The 14311-nt window shown below is 49.1% G+C and overlaps 4 protein-coding genes across 4 annotated transcripts; 3 read left to right on the forward strand and 1 right to left on the reverse strand.

The window, feature by feature from the left end:
* Positions 1-785: 785 nt before the first annotated feature.
* On the forward strand, positions 786-1867 carry N7537_007987 (arylamine N-acetyltransferase family protein; the record flags this gene model as incomplete). Its single annotated transcript, XM_056899042.1, has 3 exons — positions 786-1186; positions 1253-1298; positions 1361-1867. 3 exons carry the CDS (start codon positions 786-788, stop codon positions 1865-1867), a joined length of 954 nt encoding a protein of 317 aa, XP_056751118.1.
* A 148-nt stretch (positions 1868-2015) lies between these two features.
* N7537_007988 (NADH dehydrogenase [ubiquinone] 1 alpha subcomplex subunit 1) lies at positions 2016-2543 on the reverse strand (the record flags this gene model as incomplete). Its single annotated transcript, XM_056899043.1, has 5 exons — positions 2016-2036; positions 2104-2198; positions 2277-2280; positions 2350-2442; positions 2496-2543. 5 exons carry the CDS (start codon positions 2541-2543, stop codon positions 2016-2018), a joined length of 261 nt encoding a protein of 86 aa, XP_056751119.1.
* A 671-nt stretch (positions 2544-3214) lies between these two features.
* On the forward strand, positions 3215-6744 carry N7537_007989 (uncharacterized protein; the record flags this gene model as incomplete). Its single annotated transcript, XM_056899044.1, has 4 exons — positions 3215-3699; positions 3771-3850; positions 3918-3965; positions 4052-6744. 4 exons carry the CDS (start codon positions 3215-3217, stop codon positions 6742-6744), a joined length of 3306 nt encoding a protein of 1101 aa, XP_056751120.1.
* Positions 6745-11961: 5217 nt separating this feature from the next.
* On the forward strand, positions 11962-13916 carry vosA (the record flags this gene model as incomplete). The annotated part of the gene is made up of 10 exons (XM_056899045.1): positions 11962-12008; positions 12100-12167; positions 12275-12344; positions 12396-12541; positions 12598-12682; positions 12740-12786; positions 12843-12951; positions 13004-13346; positions 13411-13575; positions 13650-13916. 10 exons carry the CDS (start codon positions 11962-11964, stop codon positions 13914-13916), a joined length of 1347 nt encoding a protein of 448 aa, XP_056751121.1.
* Positions 13917-14311: the final 395 nt, after the last annotated feature.

A 14311-nucleotide genomic window follows, 5' to 3' on the forward strand; every position in this document is an offset into this window, starting at 1 on the left:
CGGAGCGTTGAAAGGCACGTTTCATAAGCCTATTGTTTGGTTTTGAGATGGTGAGATACTGGCTGTCATCATATCTTTATATATATATATATATATGTTTACATATTATGTATAAAACTGTCAATGTCCGGATAGTTCTGTTTTTCACACGGGACAGTCATAGCCGAGGTGATGGATAAGAATAACGTGTCTTCCGCATGTACGACTTGCAGGAAACGTGGGGTACCAAGTGATTTTCGGGGAAATATACCTTAAAAGCAAAGCATAAATAGATGGCTAATTAGTAGTTACTCCAAGTACCGAGATTTCTGTCTTCCATTGCCGATGTTCTACGTTAGGGATTATTTTCTCCAGTTAAGGCGGGGACTTTACGATATAGCAGGCCTCTAAAATTTGGAATCAGCCTATCTACGATGTATTTTCGTTGAAATACAACGTAATGCGAGTAATGCTGCAGATAGAAAAAGATAAGCGCATTCTACGATATATATATACGATAACAGCTATAATACGATAACTATATATGGATATATACACCCAAGCAGACTGTCTACAACCTCTGAATTGTGCACAGAACAGGGGCATTTTCCTAACATAGCCGGATACTATAAACCGTTGTCGCGGAGGCAACCTTGGATGTGGAGAATGTGGGGAGCCAAGTGAAAATTAAAATTGGTCATCAACTGGAGGAAATGGAATAATTCCGATCTTTAACCTTGCTAGCCGTGGATATAGACAGTTCATATATCCCTCGAGCACAGCCTAAATAGCGAGGAACCCCAATAATGGCACATAAACCCACATATACCGATCAACAACTGGAGTTGTACCTGAAACGCATCGGGTATTCCCACTCCGCTCAATCCGAGAGCAACCTTCTCCAGCATCTCCGTCAGGATATCGAGAACGATGCACTTTCTGCGCTATGTCATCTGCAAAGACGACATCTCGTTGCCATTCCATGGGGCAACTCAGGACTGCATTACTCGCAGCATCATACTATCTCTCTGCATCCGCAGAATCTCTTTGAGAAGATAGTGGAGCGGCAGCTAGATGGATACTGCATGGAGAATACGGGAATCTTCTTCATTGTTTTGCGGTCCCTGGGGTATTCTGTTTACGCCACTGGAGGTAAGGTCAGTCATGCTGCAGCGAATGGAGTGGATAATGGGTTATACTTGGCAGTGTAAGTTCTCCGACAGTTTAGCATTCTGAGCTTTTGAGCTGAGCTGACACCATTGATCCGGCAAAGTGGGCATATGATTTTGATTGTGACCATTGAAGGGGATAAGTACATGGTACGGCATGAAGATCTACTGCAGCTACCGCATGGACTAGACATACTAACGGATGAGGACAGGTTGATGTCGGGTTTGGAAAAAATTGTGCCACTGCTCCACTATTACTTCAAGAAGGTGCTACTGCTACGGCTATTGCGCCATCCGAGATGCGTCTTGTCAGAGAGAGCATTGCCGAGTTTACGGATCCAAGTCAAAAGATCTGGATCTATCAAACAAGATACAACCCCGAGAGTAAGTGGTTGCCACAAATCTGCTTTTCCGAGGTGGAATTCCTTCCACAGGATTTCGGGGTCATGAACTTCTTCGTCAGCCAGAGTAGAACTAGCTGGTTCACCCAGGCCTTTTTCTGCATGCGAATGATTTTGGATCAAACTGGAACAGAGATCATTGGGCAGTGCGTCATGTTGGGCAAAGAAGTCAAGGAGAGATTGCGCGGGCAAACGGAGATCTTGCAGGTGCTGGAGAGTGAAGAGGACCGTGTCAAGGCCCTGGCCAAGTATTTCGATATGCACCTTCGTCAGAGTGAGATCGAAGGTATTCGGGGGTTGACCTCGGAGCTCAAGTAGACATGATTGAGCGAACTACTAAGGAAATCCGAGAGAATAAATGATATGGTACAACGTTTCTAGAGAAATTGTAGTGGATATGTATGATCTCGATGTAAGAAAGGCGCAGACGTTGAACGTAAAGGAAAAGAGGTTGCAATTTTTGAAACTAGTAGATCCGGTTCTCGATCTATGTCTCGGGTCAGCGTTTCTGCACGGAGCTGGGAATCAACGGACACGGGATCTATTATTCATACCTTCCATGGGTTGCTGACTTCGAATCCAGTGGGCGCTTTGTGGTTGCTGGACTGCCCGCGGAATGACCCTGTGATGCGCTGATCTCTCTCCATCACTATTGTTGGTTGTGGTTAGTCTCATATAATTCTTCTCAGGCGCTTCTCGGTCGGCAGATAAACTAGTAATCACTCACTTTGCTGTTGAATTATTAGCCAATGTGCTCGAGGCAAGTTCCGACCGCCGCCGACAAGGATGGAACAACTTACTCTATCCCACAGGTCCTGGTTCCAGCGCGCCTTCTTACCATCGTTGGCAAAGCGCTTGACGTAGTGAAGACCGTATCCGGTCACACCGAACATCTGTAGCAATTGGTGAGCTATAGTCCTAGAAGGCATTGACCAATGGGACGTACGGTCATGATAATCCCATAGGGAAGCAGGGCCTCGAAAGGGACACCCATGGCGTGCGGGAGTATGGGTATGTAGGTAATCGGAAAAGAGATGTCAATTTAGAACCAAGAGCCGTAAAGCCTCTTATAGACTGAGGAGAGTAGATCGATCGCGGAGAGTGTGGAGGGGAGTGTCTCTTCCTACAGCGACGGGCTTGAGGTCTCCCCCACCCAAAATGGTTTAGCCTCCGCTGACTCAGCACGCTGCAACGACACTCACAGGACAAGGGGCGTGAAGGCCGTTGCAGATCGCATTCGATTGTAAAAGAGACAGGCCTCGGTGTACGGACTGTCCTTCGACGCGTCTGGTACGCTTTTGAATCAAATATTGCACTGGTTTCTCTTGGGGTGAGTTTCCTCTGTTTTGCGACGCGCTTGCGATGTGTAGCCACTCCAGCGGCGGACTGACACTTCTTGTTTGTTTAGCTTCAACTTTGCGCCTGGAGACTTTGAGTGTCAATCCCGAACGATACTTGTGTTCGTAAGAATCTTCGGAACTATTTCAACCAGCCTCGAACCCGTTTTTGATCCAGATGCACCTCCGGATCAGCGCCGACGTCAGCGGGGTGCTTCTGTAACCGGATCGGTTTTAAGCTTCTTTCACGAAAAGGATACCTCAGTCAGCCTGAGCGCATACAATAAGCACTGCTGTGCTCAACCTGGCGGTGGCGGTGACTTTCACTATGGCGGCGACGGTGCCGCCAGCAAACGATGAACCGGGCAAACTTGACCCGCCTGTGGACCCGACCGATAGCGACCTAGATGCGGAGGGCGAAGAAGAAACCGACTTGTATGAAATGGATCAACAGCTTCAAGATGCCGTCCACCGAGCATACACTGGAGAAGTTGATGAGGATGGCCCGGAGGAAGCTGCGGATGGAAACAACTCAAGCGTCAATGGGTTGAACGGAGAAGAAGAAGACGACGACAATGACGAGGCTGAACCTGTTGGAGCTGTCAAGCTACCTGACGACGATGCGGGTTCTGAAGAAGACTATGCGGAGTCTGAGACAGCCGACGCGGATGCCGATCCCGGGTTTGAGGCAAATGACCGTGACGCATCAGAACCCGAATCAACTGACCACGAGTCAGAAGCCGAGGACTGGGAAGCTGAGAGCAATGGAGGCGAGGATGTCGAAACTGATATCCGTAGTGGCTCAAACTGCTTGTAAGTGGAAGGGCTCGATGCAGGACTGAGCACAGAATTAGGACGTTAAGGTACTAACAACGGACCAATAGGGTTTGCAGTCAAGACGAGGAACACGATCCAAGTGAAGATTTTGAGGAATGGCTCACTTGTGTTGTATGTGGTGATCACTGTACGTGTCGCTTCGTTGCCCTTTACCCTGATTATGTCGGACTATCGCTGACTCGACATCCTGACAGCTCATCGGCAATGCGCGCGCGAACAAGAAGCATATGATGAAACGGAAGGTACGCAAACATATGGTCATTGACTTCTGTCTCATCACCTTTTTACCTCTTTGATGCATTACACGCACTAACATCGCAACATGCAGACCCATGGAGGTGTCCTAGCTGTGTTCACAACAATCTAGAGCCCGACACGATAACAAATCCAGCGACAGAAACCGGACTCGGGGCATCAGCCCTTCCCAAAGAGCTTCTACCCATGCACGCTGGCACACACGACGAGGGATTCCATTCTATCTTCAACACAGGTGTCGACGACGAGATGTTGAATAGCTCGCGGTCGCTACGCAAGCGAAAGGCCTCGTCAATCGAGGCCGAAGAACACACACCTGTGCTTCGCAAAAGACTTCGACAAACTTCTTTCCGCTCCGATCACCCAATTTTGAATGATGCGGCCTTGGAGGGCGGGGATCCCACTGGTGATGGTGATGTCCACTCTCCTGCTCGAACACGTTCTGTGCGCGTGCGACGCACTCGTGCAGTGGACCGAGAGCACTGCCGCGTGGTAGCTAGGCAATTTGGGAAATTGATTATCGGGTTCCGGCTGGATGAAGCAAAAATGTCTAAAATAACAGGCTCTCAAATCCGCCCCGGACGCAAGAAGAAGAAAGCACCAAAGCCGCCACCTGTGGCCCCAGAACCCCAGGCACATTTCGTTCCCCTTCCCCCAATATCCTACAACTCCATGACTTTGTTCGACCGTGAGACCGACGACGCCAAATCAAAACCATATGGAGGCATTCTATCCGAAATCGAACAAGATACATCCAGGACACTCCCCACTCAATTCGATCGCGACCGATTCGAACAGGCACGTTTGAAAGCCGAAGATGAATGGCAAAAGAAAGTGAAGGAGGCCGAACTGAATGGCGAAGCCACTGCGCATGCATCACAAAAGGTCTCTGGCCCTCCTTCAAAGATCAAATCTATTAACTTCGGTGGCTACGAGATCGAAACCTGGTACGCAGCGCCTTACCCGGAGGAATACAGTCGGAACCGTGTTCTGTACATTTGCGAGTTCTGTCTCAAATACATGAACTCGGACTTCGTCGCCTGGCGCCATAAACTCAAGTGTCCCGCGAAGCATCCCCCCGGTGACGAGATCTATCGTGATCGATCTGTCTCAATCTTCGAGGTTGATGGGCGCAAGAACCCGGTGTACTGTCAAAATCTCTGCCTTCTTGCAAAACTTTTCCTTGGCTCCAAGACTCTTTACTATGACGTCGAGCCATTCTTATTCTATGTCATGACTGAGTATGACGATCTGGGCTGCCATTTCGTTGGCTACTTCAGTAAAGAAAAACGTCCAAGCTCAGCGAACAACGTTTCCTGCATTCTTACACTACCCATCCATCAACGCAAAGGCTACGGAAACCTCCTCATCGACTTCTCATACCTCCTGACCCGCATCGAAGGCAAAAATGGATCGCCCGAAAAGCCGCTCTCTGACATGGGTCTGGTGTCGTACCGGAACTATTGGCGATTGATTTTGTCATACCAACTTCGTGATCTGAAGACACCTGTCAGCATTGCAGATCTGTCTGATCGCACGGGAATGACAGCAGATGATATTGTATCTGCCCTGGAAGGACTTCGAGCTCTCGTGCGGGATCCCATTACCAAGACGTACGCCATCCGCCTCGATCACAAATATTACAACGAGGTCATTAGTGGCTGGGAAAGCAAGGGCTACGTCCAGCTCAATCCAGATGCGCTTCTCTGGACACCTTACATTATGGGTCGTAGTAACCAGTCTCATTTCGATCGTGCTCCTATACACACCGTCGCCCCCCGAGATGACCCGGATGAAGATGAAGATGAGACCGAGACAAGGGCGACTGGCTATGAGGGCAATGGCCGAATGGTGAATGGGTCGGATCGAGACACTCTCGCAGACTCCGCTGGACCGCCTTCCACATCGGCTCTGCGGCCTAATGGCCCCCACCATTCTACAGCGAGCAACTCTGAACCATCTGCAATCCCCAACCCTGCCGCTGGAATCCCACCCTCCCGGTTCGAACTTTGGCCTCCTGTGCCTCCTGCGGCACCCCCCAAACGCAGACCTGGTCGCCCATCTGGTAGCACCAAACTCAATAACATGTCAATGACACCCACAGCTGCCCGTAATAACAGTAACAGTCGCGGCACACCCCGACGACCCTCCGGGCTGGCAATGGTCACCCCTGGAGGCAGCATACGTCGTGGGAGAAGCTCTATCCTCATGGACTCGCCCGCAGCCGAAGCAACACCTAGCCAGGCCAACGGTTCTGAACCGGAGCAGAGCGAAGTTGTCGAGGAAGAAGCTGTCGTTGATGAGGATGCCGAAAACGTGGCTCCTGCACCCAAAGGAGCTGCAGACGTGAGCGAAAAAGAACCAGAGCATGTTAATGGAGATTCTGCCGCCAATGAATCTGTCAAGACTAATGGCATTGATGCTACTGAGCCCGAGCCGTCCGAGGATAAGGACACAGAAGTGCCCAGAACCCCTGAGAAGAAGAGCAACTCCATCTCGCAGTCACCTGGAACAGCAATGTCCCGTCGATCGAACGATAACCCCAAGACACCGCGATCAGTCAACCGAAAGGCTTTGGTCGAGAAAGTTCACGTTATGGTTCCCGCTGAGCCAGGGTCTGCTTCCAAGTCACCAGGCCAAGGTGAGGGTCAAAAGGCCGGGGTCAATACCAATGGCACCGACGAAGATTCAGACGCAGACGCAGATGCGGATGCAGAGATTGACGCCGAGTACGAAGTCGATGGGGATGTCGTGATGCAGACATGATAGTCGTGAAGCTCATGATTCGTGGAGGCTTTTTTTACCTGCAAAGCAAGTTACGCATGTGGACAGGGCGTTTGTTTTAACGAAATTTCTGATTCCTTTATTTCTCCCTCCTCTCTTCTTTCACGTGTCCTCGGGAACTGCATTATCCCGCCGTTTGATTTAATATTCTTTCTCCATTTTTTTTTGGTTCAAAGGCTATCTTACGCTAAGTGGATGTCCAGGGGCGACAGGAGTGTGAGTGTTATGCAGCACTCGTCGATCCTCTTTTGTCCATTTACTACTAGTCGCTTTTTCAGAGATTTCATCCAGCACGGAGCAGGGATGGGGGTATCTGGAGTTTTTGTTTGGGTGTTTCTTTTCTCTTTTTATCTAGTTGCGACGAATGAGTACAGTGTGTGATTAGTATATCTTATGTCTATGTATCAATTACTGGGTAGCTCTTTGCTCTAGTGTAAATATGGAGTAGATCCATACGATATATCCAAGAATGGTGTCATGCCGTGCAGGACATTTTAGTTGAAAATGTCAAAATAGGAGAGATCTGTAGACAAAACGCCGAAACGGGAGGAGAAAGAAGATCAACAATAATGTTTTTGTCTAGACCCAATAGCCAATTGTAGCCCCAGCTGAATACGAGGGACAAAGCGTCATACTAGATCTCGATAGTTGGGGCTGATCTGCGGTTATCTGATGTGTTCCACTAGGGGGCCATGCGACACATCCAACATAAGTACGAAATACTCTGTATAATCCTTGCAGTAGATCTACGATGGGTCTGGGCGACCGAAAATACACCGAATTAACCAGCAATAATGCGTCAGTCTATCAAGTGTTCCACAACGGGAGGATATCAGACCAACCCGTTTTAGGAAGGTGAGAATTGGGATACCCGTGGACAATCCAGGCATCAGCTTACCAGATACGGAGTACGAGTAATACCAACTAGCATCCTAAAGGATCACATAGATCAGAAGGAATACAAGATCCTACCTCTTCTGGAGTACTAGTACAATAATAATATATAACATATGTAGGTAGCAGACATTCAATCTATAGTAGTGCCGACAAAGCTCCGATCGACAAAAGATCGGCGGCCACAGCTCCAACACGGACCGGACAGGTGTCAGGGAGGGCACACAACCATGGAACGGGCCCCAAACCACCATGGAACCATCACAGGGCCAACATTTAAGCATAAACATAGTAGCGCCCACCTAGCAGCTCCTAACCATTGGTTCTCAATGGAGATTGCCGCTGTCAGATATGCGCCCTTGGATTGGATTTTAGTTTTGACTGGCGCAATTCGCTAAGTTAATCCCCTAATAAATTCCTAACCGGTTCTCCGTGAGTCTAAAAATTTCCCTATCCCGCCCCGTCCAAGTACCCTCGTCAGTAGCCCCCCTTCTCTCCTTTTCCTTCGGCGACTTCGTGTGTTGAAGCGCCGAACAGGGGTTCGTTCTATTAATTGGCCTTGTTTGGGGTTCGTTCTCCACGGGGTTCCATTTTGGGTTTCCTTCCTATTATTTACTGTACGGAATAGTCAGTAGAACATCCCGGACATTAACAAGTTCCCAGTTTTTTCCAATCGGGGCCGCAGTGGATTTCGGCCAGGGTGTGCGCTGTACTTTTAAATTGGGAGAAAAAAATTCGAAAAAATTCGCTTCCTTTTTGGCGGTCACTTTTTAATTTTTCGTTTTTCGCACTCGGAACTTTCTTTTCTTCTTTTCCTTCTTCTTGTCCCTACTTGTTAGCACATGTATCACACCCACTTTCGCCCAATTATTCTGTCCATCGTCCGGGCGAGTCATGCTAGTTTCCACAACTGAATCATGACTCTCCAACAGAGGCAATAGTGGCTTCCCCCTCCCCCTCCCGCCATGACCAAGATCAAGAACCAAGTCTTGGGACTTCTGCCCTGGGGCTGAATCTCGGAAGTCAAATGGAAGTGACAGGTTGTGCTCCCAGCGCTTGGACTTGCTTGTCGCATAATGATGTGCATTTAAGGCAGTGAGTTTTTTTTAGGGCCTATCAACTGCATTCCCAGGAACTTGTCGCCCGGACATAATGCAATGGATAAGAACCACAGCTCAGACCAAGCCAGGTCATCAAATAATGCCCATACTCTGGGTGTATTTTCCCGTTTTTCCACCCCTCACTTTTACTTTTTTCCCCCTTCCTTATTCGATCCCCCCTTTTTGTCAGCTTGTACTTCTCCCGAGGTCAGTCAGCGAATCGCAGACGTTGTTTTCTGGAAGCTGGGTATTGGCGCCGGAAAACCCCACTCAGCGGGTCCCATTTGCTCCAGTCACTTGCCAATAACGATAGTACCACTCTCGCTGCAGGATCGAATATTGGGGCCGGACTTTTGTCGGGCTGATCGGCGTCTGATCGAAATTGATTCCTGCTATCTTCACCCTTGCATATGATCGCTGCCGTCAAAGCTCCCATGATGTGGAGATAGGTCGTCAACTGTGACAGGAATGCATGTCATAGTCAACTGCATCTGCAGCCCTCCGTATCACATGTTGACGAGCGATGATCATCGCCATATTACCTCTCCAAAACCGGACCCTGGAATATCTGCATGAAAGTTCGGATTTGGGATGTGTGTTTTTCTTTGCAAATCCTGCCAGGAAAAGCACCTGATAACGAAGAGGACATGCGGCCACTAATGCCGAAGGAGTGTGAATAGCAAGTTCCTCGGAAAGACGCAGCAACCAATGCCTTCGATGCAGGACTCACATCTGCACTGCCGATGCAGCCAAACCTATCTGGAAGGTGACTGAACAGAAGAACAGGAGGGGGAAAAGTACTGTACATCCTCAGCCGCAAATCGAGGGTCAGCGAGTGTGGCGCAAAGCAACCCCCGTAGTCCATACTAGAAAGTACCGATTTTTTTTATTATCATGACGAACGCCCGATCTGCTAGCTGCAGGGCTGCCCCAAATCGGTTTTTGGTATTGGTGTGTTTTTTCTTTTCGTTGGCGGATGCATGTTGCCCCGACCCCATAGCTTGATCGAGTGATTTCCGGCCGATGGAACCAACCAGCGTTGACGCTGGCACCCGACTGCAGTCAACATACAGTAGCTTGCATGGGTTTTTGAGCCTGCATGTCTTCGAAATGTGACGCGTCATGAGGAAAGTTCTGCGTTGCAGTGGTGCGTTGTTCGTGGTTGCATTCCCCCCCTTAAACGCCTGGTCCATTTCTCTGCGCTGCCTGTTTTTTTCCTTCTCGCTTTTCCTCGACTCGACTCGCTTCCCACTGTCGCATCATGACCCGGCATGTATCGCTTCGTCGTCTCGGATCGGAATAACAGCGCTGTTGGGATTTACGTGCCATTGCACTCGATCGTGTCTGTGGAGATCAGCTTTCTCGTTCATTTTGTCAATCTGTGACTGCGTCAGACCTAGGTCTTCGAATGCGAGTGCGCCGAGTCCTTTGAGTCCTTTGAGTCCTTTGAGTCCTTTGAATCCTTTTCATTTTGGGCTCCGACCTTCGTCGCGTGACACACGCATCCCTGAAATTGAAGAATTCACGCGCGATATTCAAAGATCGGATTTATCACAGCAAGAACCATCCAGGACATCAAGGGGGGAAAAAAAAGGTATTGTCTCTTCGATTTTTATATATTTTTTTGTTTGTTTGGAGGGGAGGTGCCCAACCGAATGTGGGAGGCCTAGGGCCTTCAGGCATTCTTTGGTTCGGGATGACATAAGGAACCCAACCTTGAAACCATGGTTGGAACCTTCGTTGACAAGCGGCAGTTATATCCGCCTTGTTGCGAAGTTCCTTGAGCTTCAAAAAAGGAACTATTTTGATACCGGTTGAACCACCAAGCTAATCATTACAAGATCGAGATCGAGTGTGGAGACACAGGAGCAACCCCGGGACATAGGCGATGCGGCTTGATCGTGCATATCTCCACTTTTGACTGGAATGCTTAGACGCCGGACCAGGGCCCGAGTCCACCTGGCGTTTAGACCAACACATTTACGACAAGAAAACCGGGTCTGATCACCTGCATAGCCGGCGCCAACCTTGTGGGTTTTTTTTTTTCATGATCAAAACAGACGCGGACTAGCGGACTAGCGGTTCGCCGTTTCTTTCGGGCCAACGAGAAAGACAAGAAAGTCAGACTGAGCCAGAAGTTTACTGCACATCCGGATCGCCATTCGCCCCCTCGACCGTGGGCAGCTGAACCTATTTCCACTTTTCTTCCGTCTACGGTTTTAATTCCCTTCTTTTTCCTTTTTTTTTCCTTTTTCTTTTTCCTTTTTCCTTTCTTTTCCCAAGGCAGTCACAACTTGGCCTTGACCCACCTCAGCTGCTCTCGGTTTTGAAGAGATTGCTACTGTGGTAGAGTTTGAAGATCTCTTGGATCTCTTCTTTTTTGGTCCTTATATATATTTTTTTTTGGATTTCTTTTTTTTTTTTTTAAAAAAAAAAAAAAATCAAAACCCTGGAGAATTCATTGGGTTAGTTTAATTTTTTTTTCCTTTTCTTTTTTTTTCCCTTCCCTTTTTTTGTGGGATTCTGGGATCTGATTTGCTCAAGACTGGGAGATTTGGAAGCCTGTGATCCAATTGATTTTCTGATTTTTTTTTTTTTTTTTTCTGAATTTGACTCTTTCTTTTTTCCCTTTTCTTCCCCCCAATTTATTGATAATAATATTCTTTTAGATCCAAAATCCCGGCCGGAATATCTACGTTTTATCAGCCGTTATACCCATCAGCGAGATCCGCTTAAGGTTTTTGTCTGGAACCGTGCTCGGTTGGCTCTTTCCGCTTGCAAACTGACGACACCACTCCGTTTTCGTCACTTTCGACACATCCATCTCTCACACTCTCTCTATTCTTTGCCAAATTTGTCCTTCATTTGTCTTGTCCATGGTTGGAAGTCCCAAGGGAATCAGAAAAGAAAAAAAAAATCATTACCCCACTACAGCTGCCACCCCTCTTCGACGACATCGTGACTCGTCCAGGGTTCTCTCTTCTGTCCTTATCTTCTCTGGCTGGATTTCTTTCGGTCCAAAGACCCGTTCCTTCCCTTTCTTTCCCACTCTTTACTTTGTAAACCACAGATCACTTATACCTGGTCTTTGTATTCCCGAGGATCGACCTTCGTATCTTGCTGGTTCACTGTCTCTCAAAAGCAACCTCAAATTTAGGCTGGTTCTCTCCACCTTTCCCCCGTTTGTCTGTGACTCTTCGTCTTGATGAGTGCGACATTCTCCGACGCCTCTCTCTCGCGCGAAGCTCAGGGGTGAGTCGTTCTTCCCGTGTCTACTTTGACAGGGTCGCAACTCTTACGCGGTCGTCCAGGGAATCCCACTGACAATGTTGAACAACACCAGTTCTGACTTTGACCTGATCATTCGCCAGCAGCCCAATCGGGCCCGCGTGGCGGGGGGCAAGGAAAAAGGTATGTGGAAGCTCTCTCTCTCTTTCGCTCTTGTTCCTAGCTAGTCCCCGTGAAGCGGGGAAGCGCGGAACTGACAGAAAAGGAACCGGATCTAATGGCGCTTGCAGAGCGCAAACCTATCGATCCGCCCCCAGTCGTCCAGCTCCGGGTGCGAGAGGAGGGCACCTACCTCGCACAGTAAGTGTGCCATTCACCGTGGCTTTGCGCACGTGGCTGACTTTGGCCCAGACATTACCTGCAAAGCCCTTACTATTTCATGTGCTGCAGTCTGTACGATGCAACAGAAGAGCGTCCTGTGCCCGTCGCACCGTCGACTGCGTTAGCAGGAACCCTAGTTTCGTCACTTCACCGGTTGAAGGATGTGGACAACAGCGGTTAGTTCTGGCTGGGCTGGGAGAGGTGGAGCTTGTTCACTGACGGACTTTTGTAGATGGTGGGTTTTTTGTTTTTGGAGATCTCTCCGTGAAGATTGAGGGCGAGTTTCGCCTGAAGTTTACCTTGTTCGAGATGCGAAAGTGAGTAGCACGGTCGGGAGCCTAGTTTGGATTCAATAGCTAACAAAGAGCCAACAGGGACCGCGTCTCCTATTTGAAGACCGTTATCTCAGAACGGTTCACAGGTAAGAATCTGTGCTTTGGAGAGGGCTGGCATAGTTGGGTTCTGACAAGCTTGCAGTCTCCCCTCCCAAGAGCTTCCCCGGAATGATGGAGTCAACTCACCTTTCCCGGTCATTCGCGGATCAAGGTGTGAAGTTGCGCATTCGGAAGGAGCCTCGGACCATGTTGTACGTGCTATGAACCCATGGGAATGTGAAGCCGTGTAGTTAACAACCGCAGGAAACGAACCACACGACCGGAGGAGTTCCACCCGCCAGTCCCTACTCGATCTCCGGAGCGCCAGGCGGTGCAGATTCCTCCATCATCTAGCTATGGAGGTTATCCACCGGCCGCCCGGGATTATGGTTACTACGGCCAGCAGCCGCCGGTCAAGCGTCATCGTACCTCGATCGATTATGGCAGGCAGCAGGGTATCTACGATGTGGATGGTCGAATGGCCCGTCAAATGGATCCATATAGCCAGCCAACAGCTGCCATGTACGCTGGTCAGCCGGGAACCTACCAAACACCTGCCGCCATGCAGACTTACTCCACAGGGCAGGTGGTGCCTGACTATGCGGCGGTTCGTATTCCCAAACCCCCCTTTGCAGGTTTTGGGAGTGCTTTGAGCTGACCCCGGTGGATAGATGTACCCAGGCATGCAAGCCTCAGCGGGCATGCAAGCATCAACGGGCATGCAAGCATCAACCCCCATGTCCCAGATCCCCGATCCTACCGGTCAAAGCCGATCCAGCCAGCAGCAGCAGGCCGCTGTGGGGCAACTGATGGCGATGAACCAGCCTGGCACTCCTGTACGACACCCCTCTGCGAACCAGTGAGAGTGTGGAATAGAACACCTAGCTAAGGACTTTTGGACCCGAGACAGACCCCGGATTCGACTGGAGCTATGATAGCTCAGGGATATGCCCGGTCCGGATACCCCCCTAGCTCGACCATACTTCCTCCTCTACAGCGGAATCGCGACTATCCCCAAGGGACTAATGGATCCGCGCGAGGTTATTTCGACCAAACCCCTCAGGCGAATACCCCTATTCTTCCATCTCAAATGGTCAACGAAGGCGATCGATTTGGCTCCGTGGCCGGCCCAGCAACCTTTGATCACCCCGACTCCTCGAATGGAACGCCCCAATGATTTGCTTGATGTCCTCGACGTTCTCGCTTTATGTTATCTTCTCTTTCTCTTTCTCTTTTTTCTTTCTTCTGTCTTGATAGACTGGGAGGAGTGTTTCATTATTCTTCTTTTATGCTTGATGCTTTAACTGGGTGGCTACAGGGTTTCTTTTTCTTTTTTTTTTTTATACAGGCGCTGGCGGATATAAAAGGGGGAGGTTTTTCTTTCATGGGATTGGGAGAAAAGTGAGATTATTCTTAAGCCCTTCTTGTATATACAAGCCCTTTTTTAAAAGCAGTATCACTAGCTACTTGCAAGTGCTGCTTCTCTTCTTTTTTTAATTGACGATTTACAAGAATAGTCGGCCTCTTGTCACTTGTCTTTGACAATGTAAGACTTTTCTTACATTGTCAAAG

This window comes from Penicillium hordei (genome assembly GCF_028827395.1).
Source record: "Penicillium hordei strain IBT 12815 chromosome Unknown utg000004l_segment0_segment0, whole genome shotgun sequence".
Taxonomy (NCBI): Eukaryota; Fungi; Ascomycota; class Eurotiomycetes; order Eurotiales; family Aspergillaceae; genus Penicillium; species Penicillium hordei.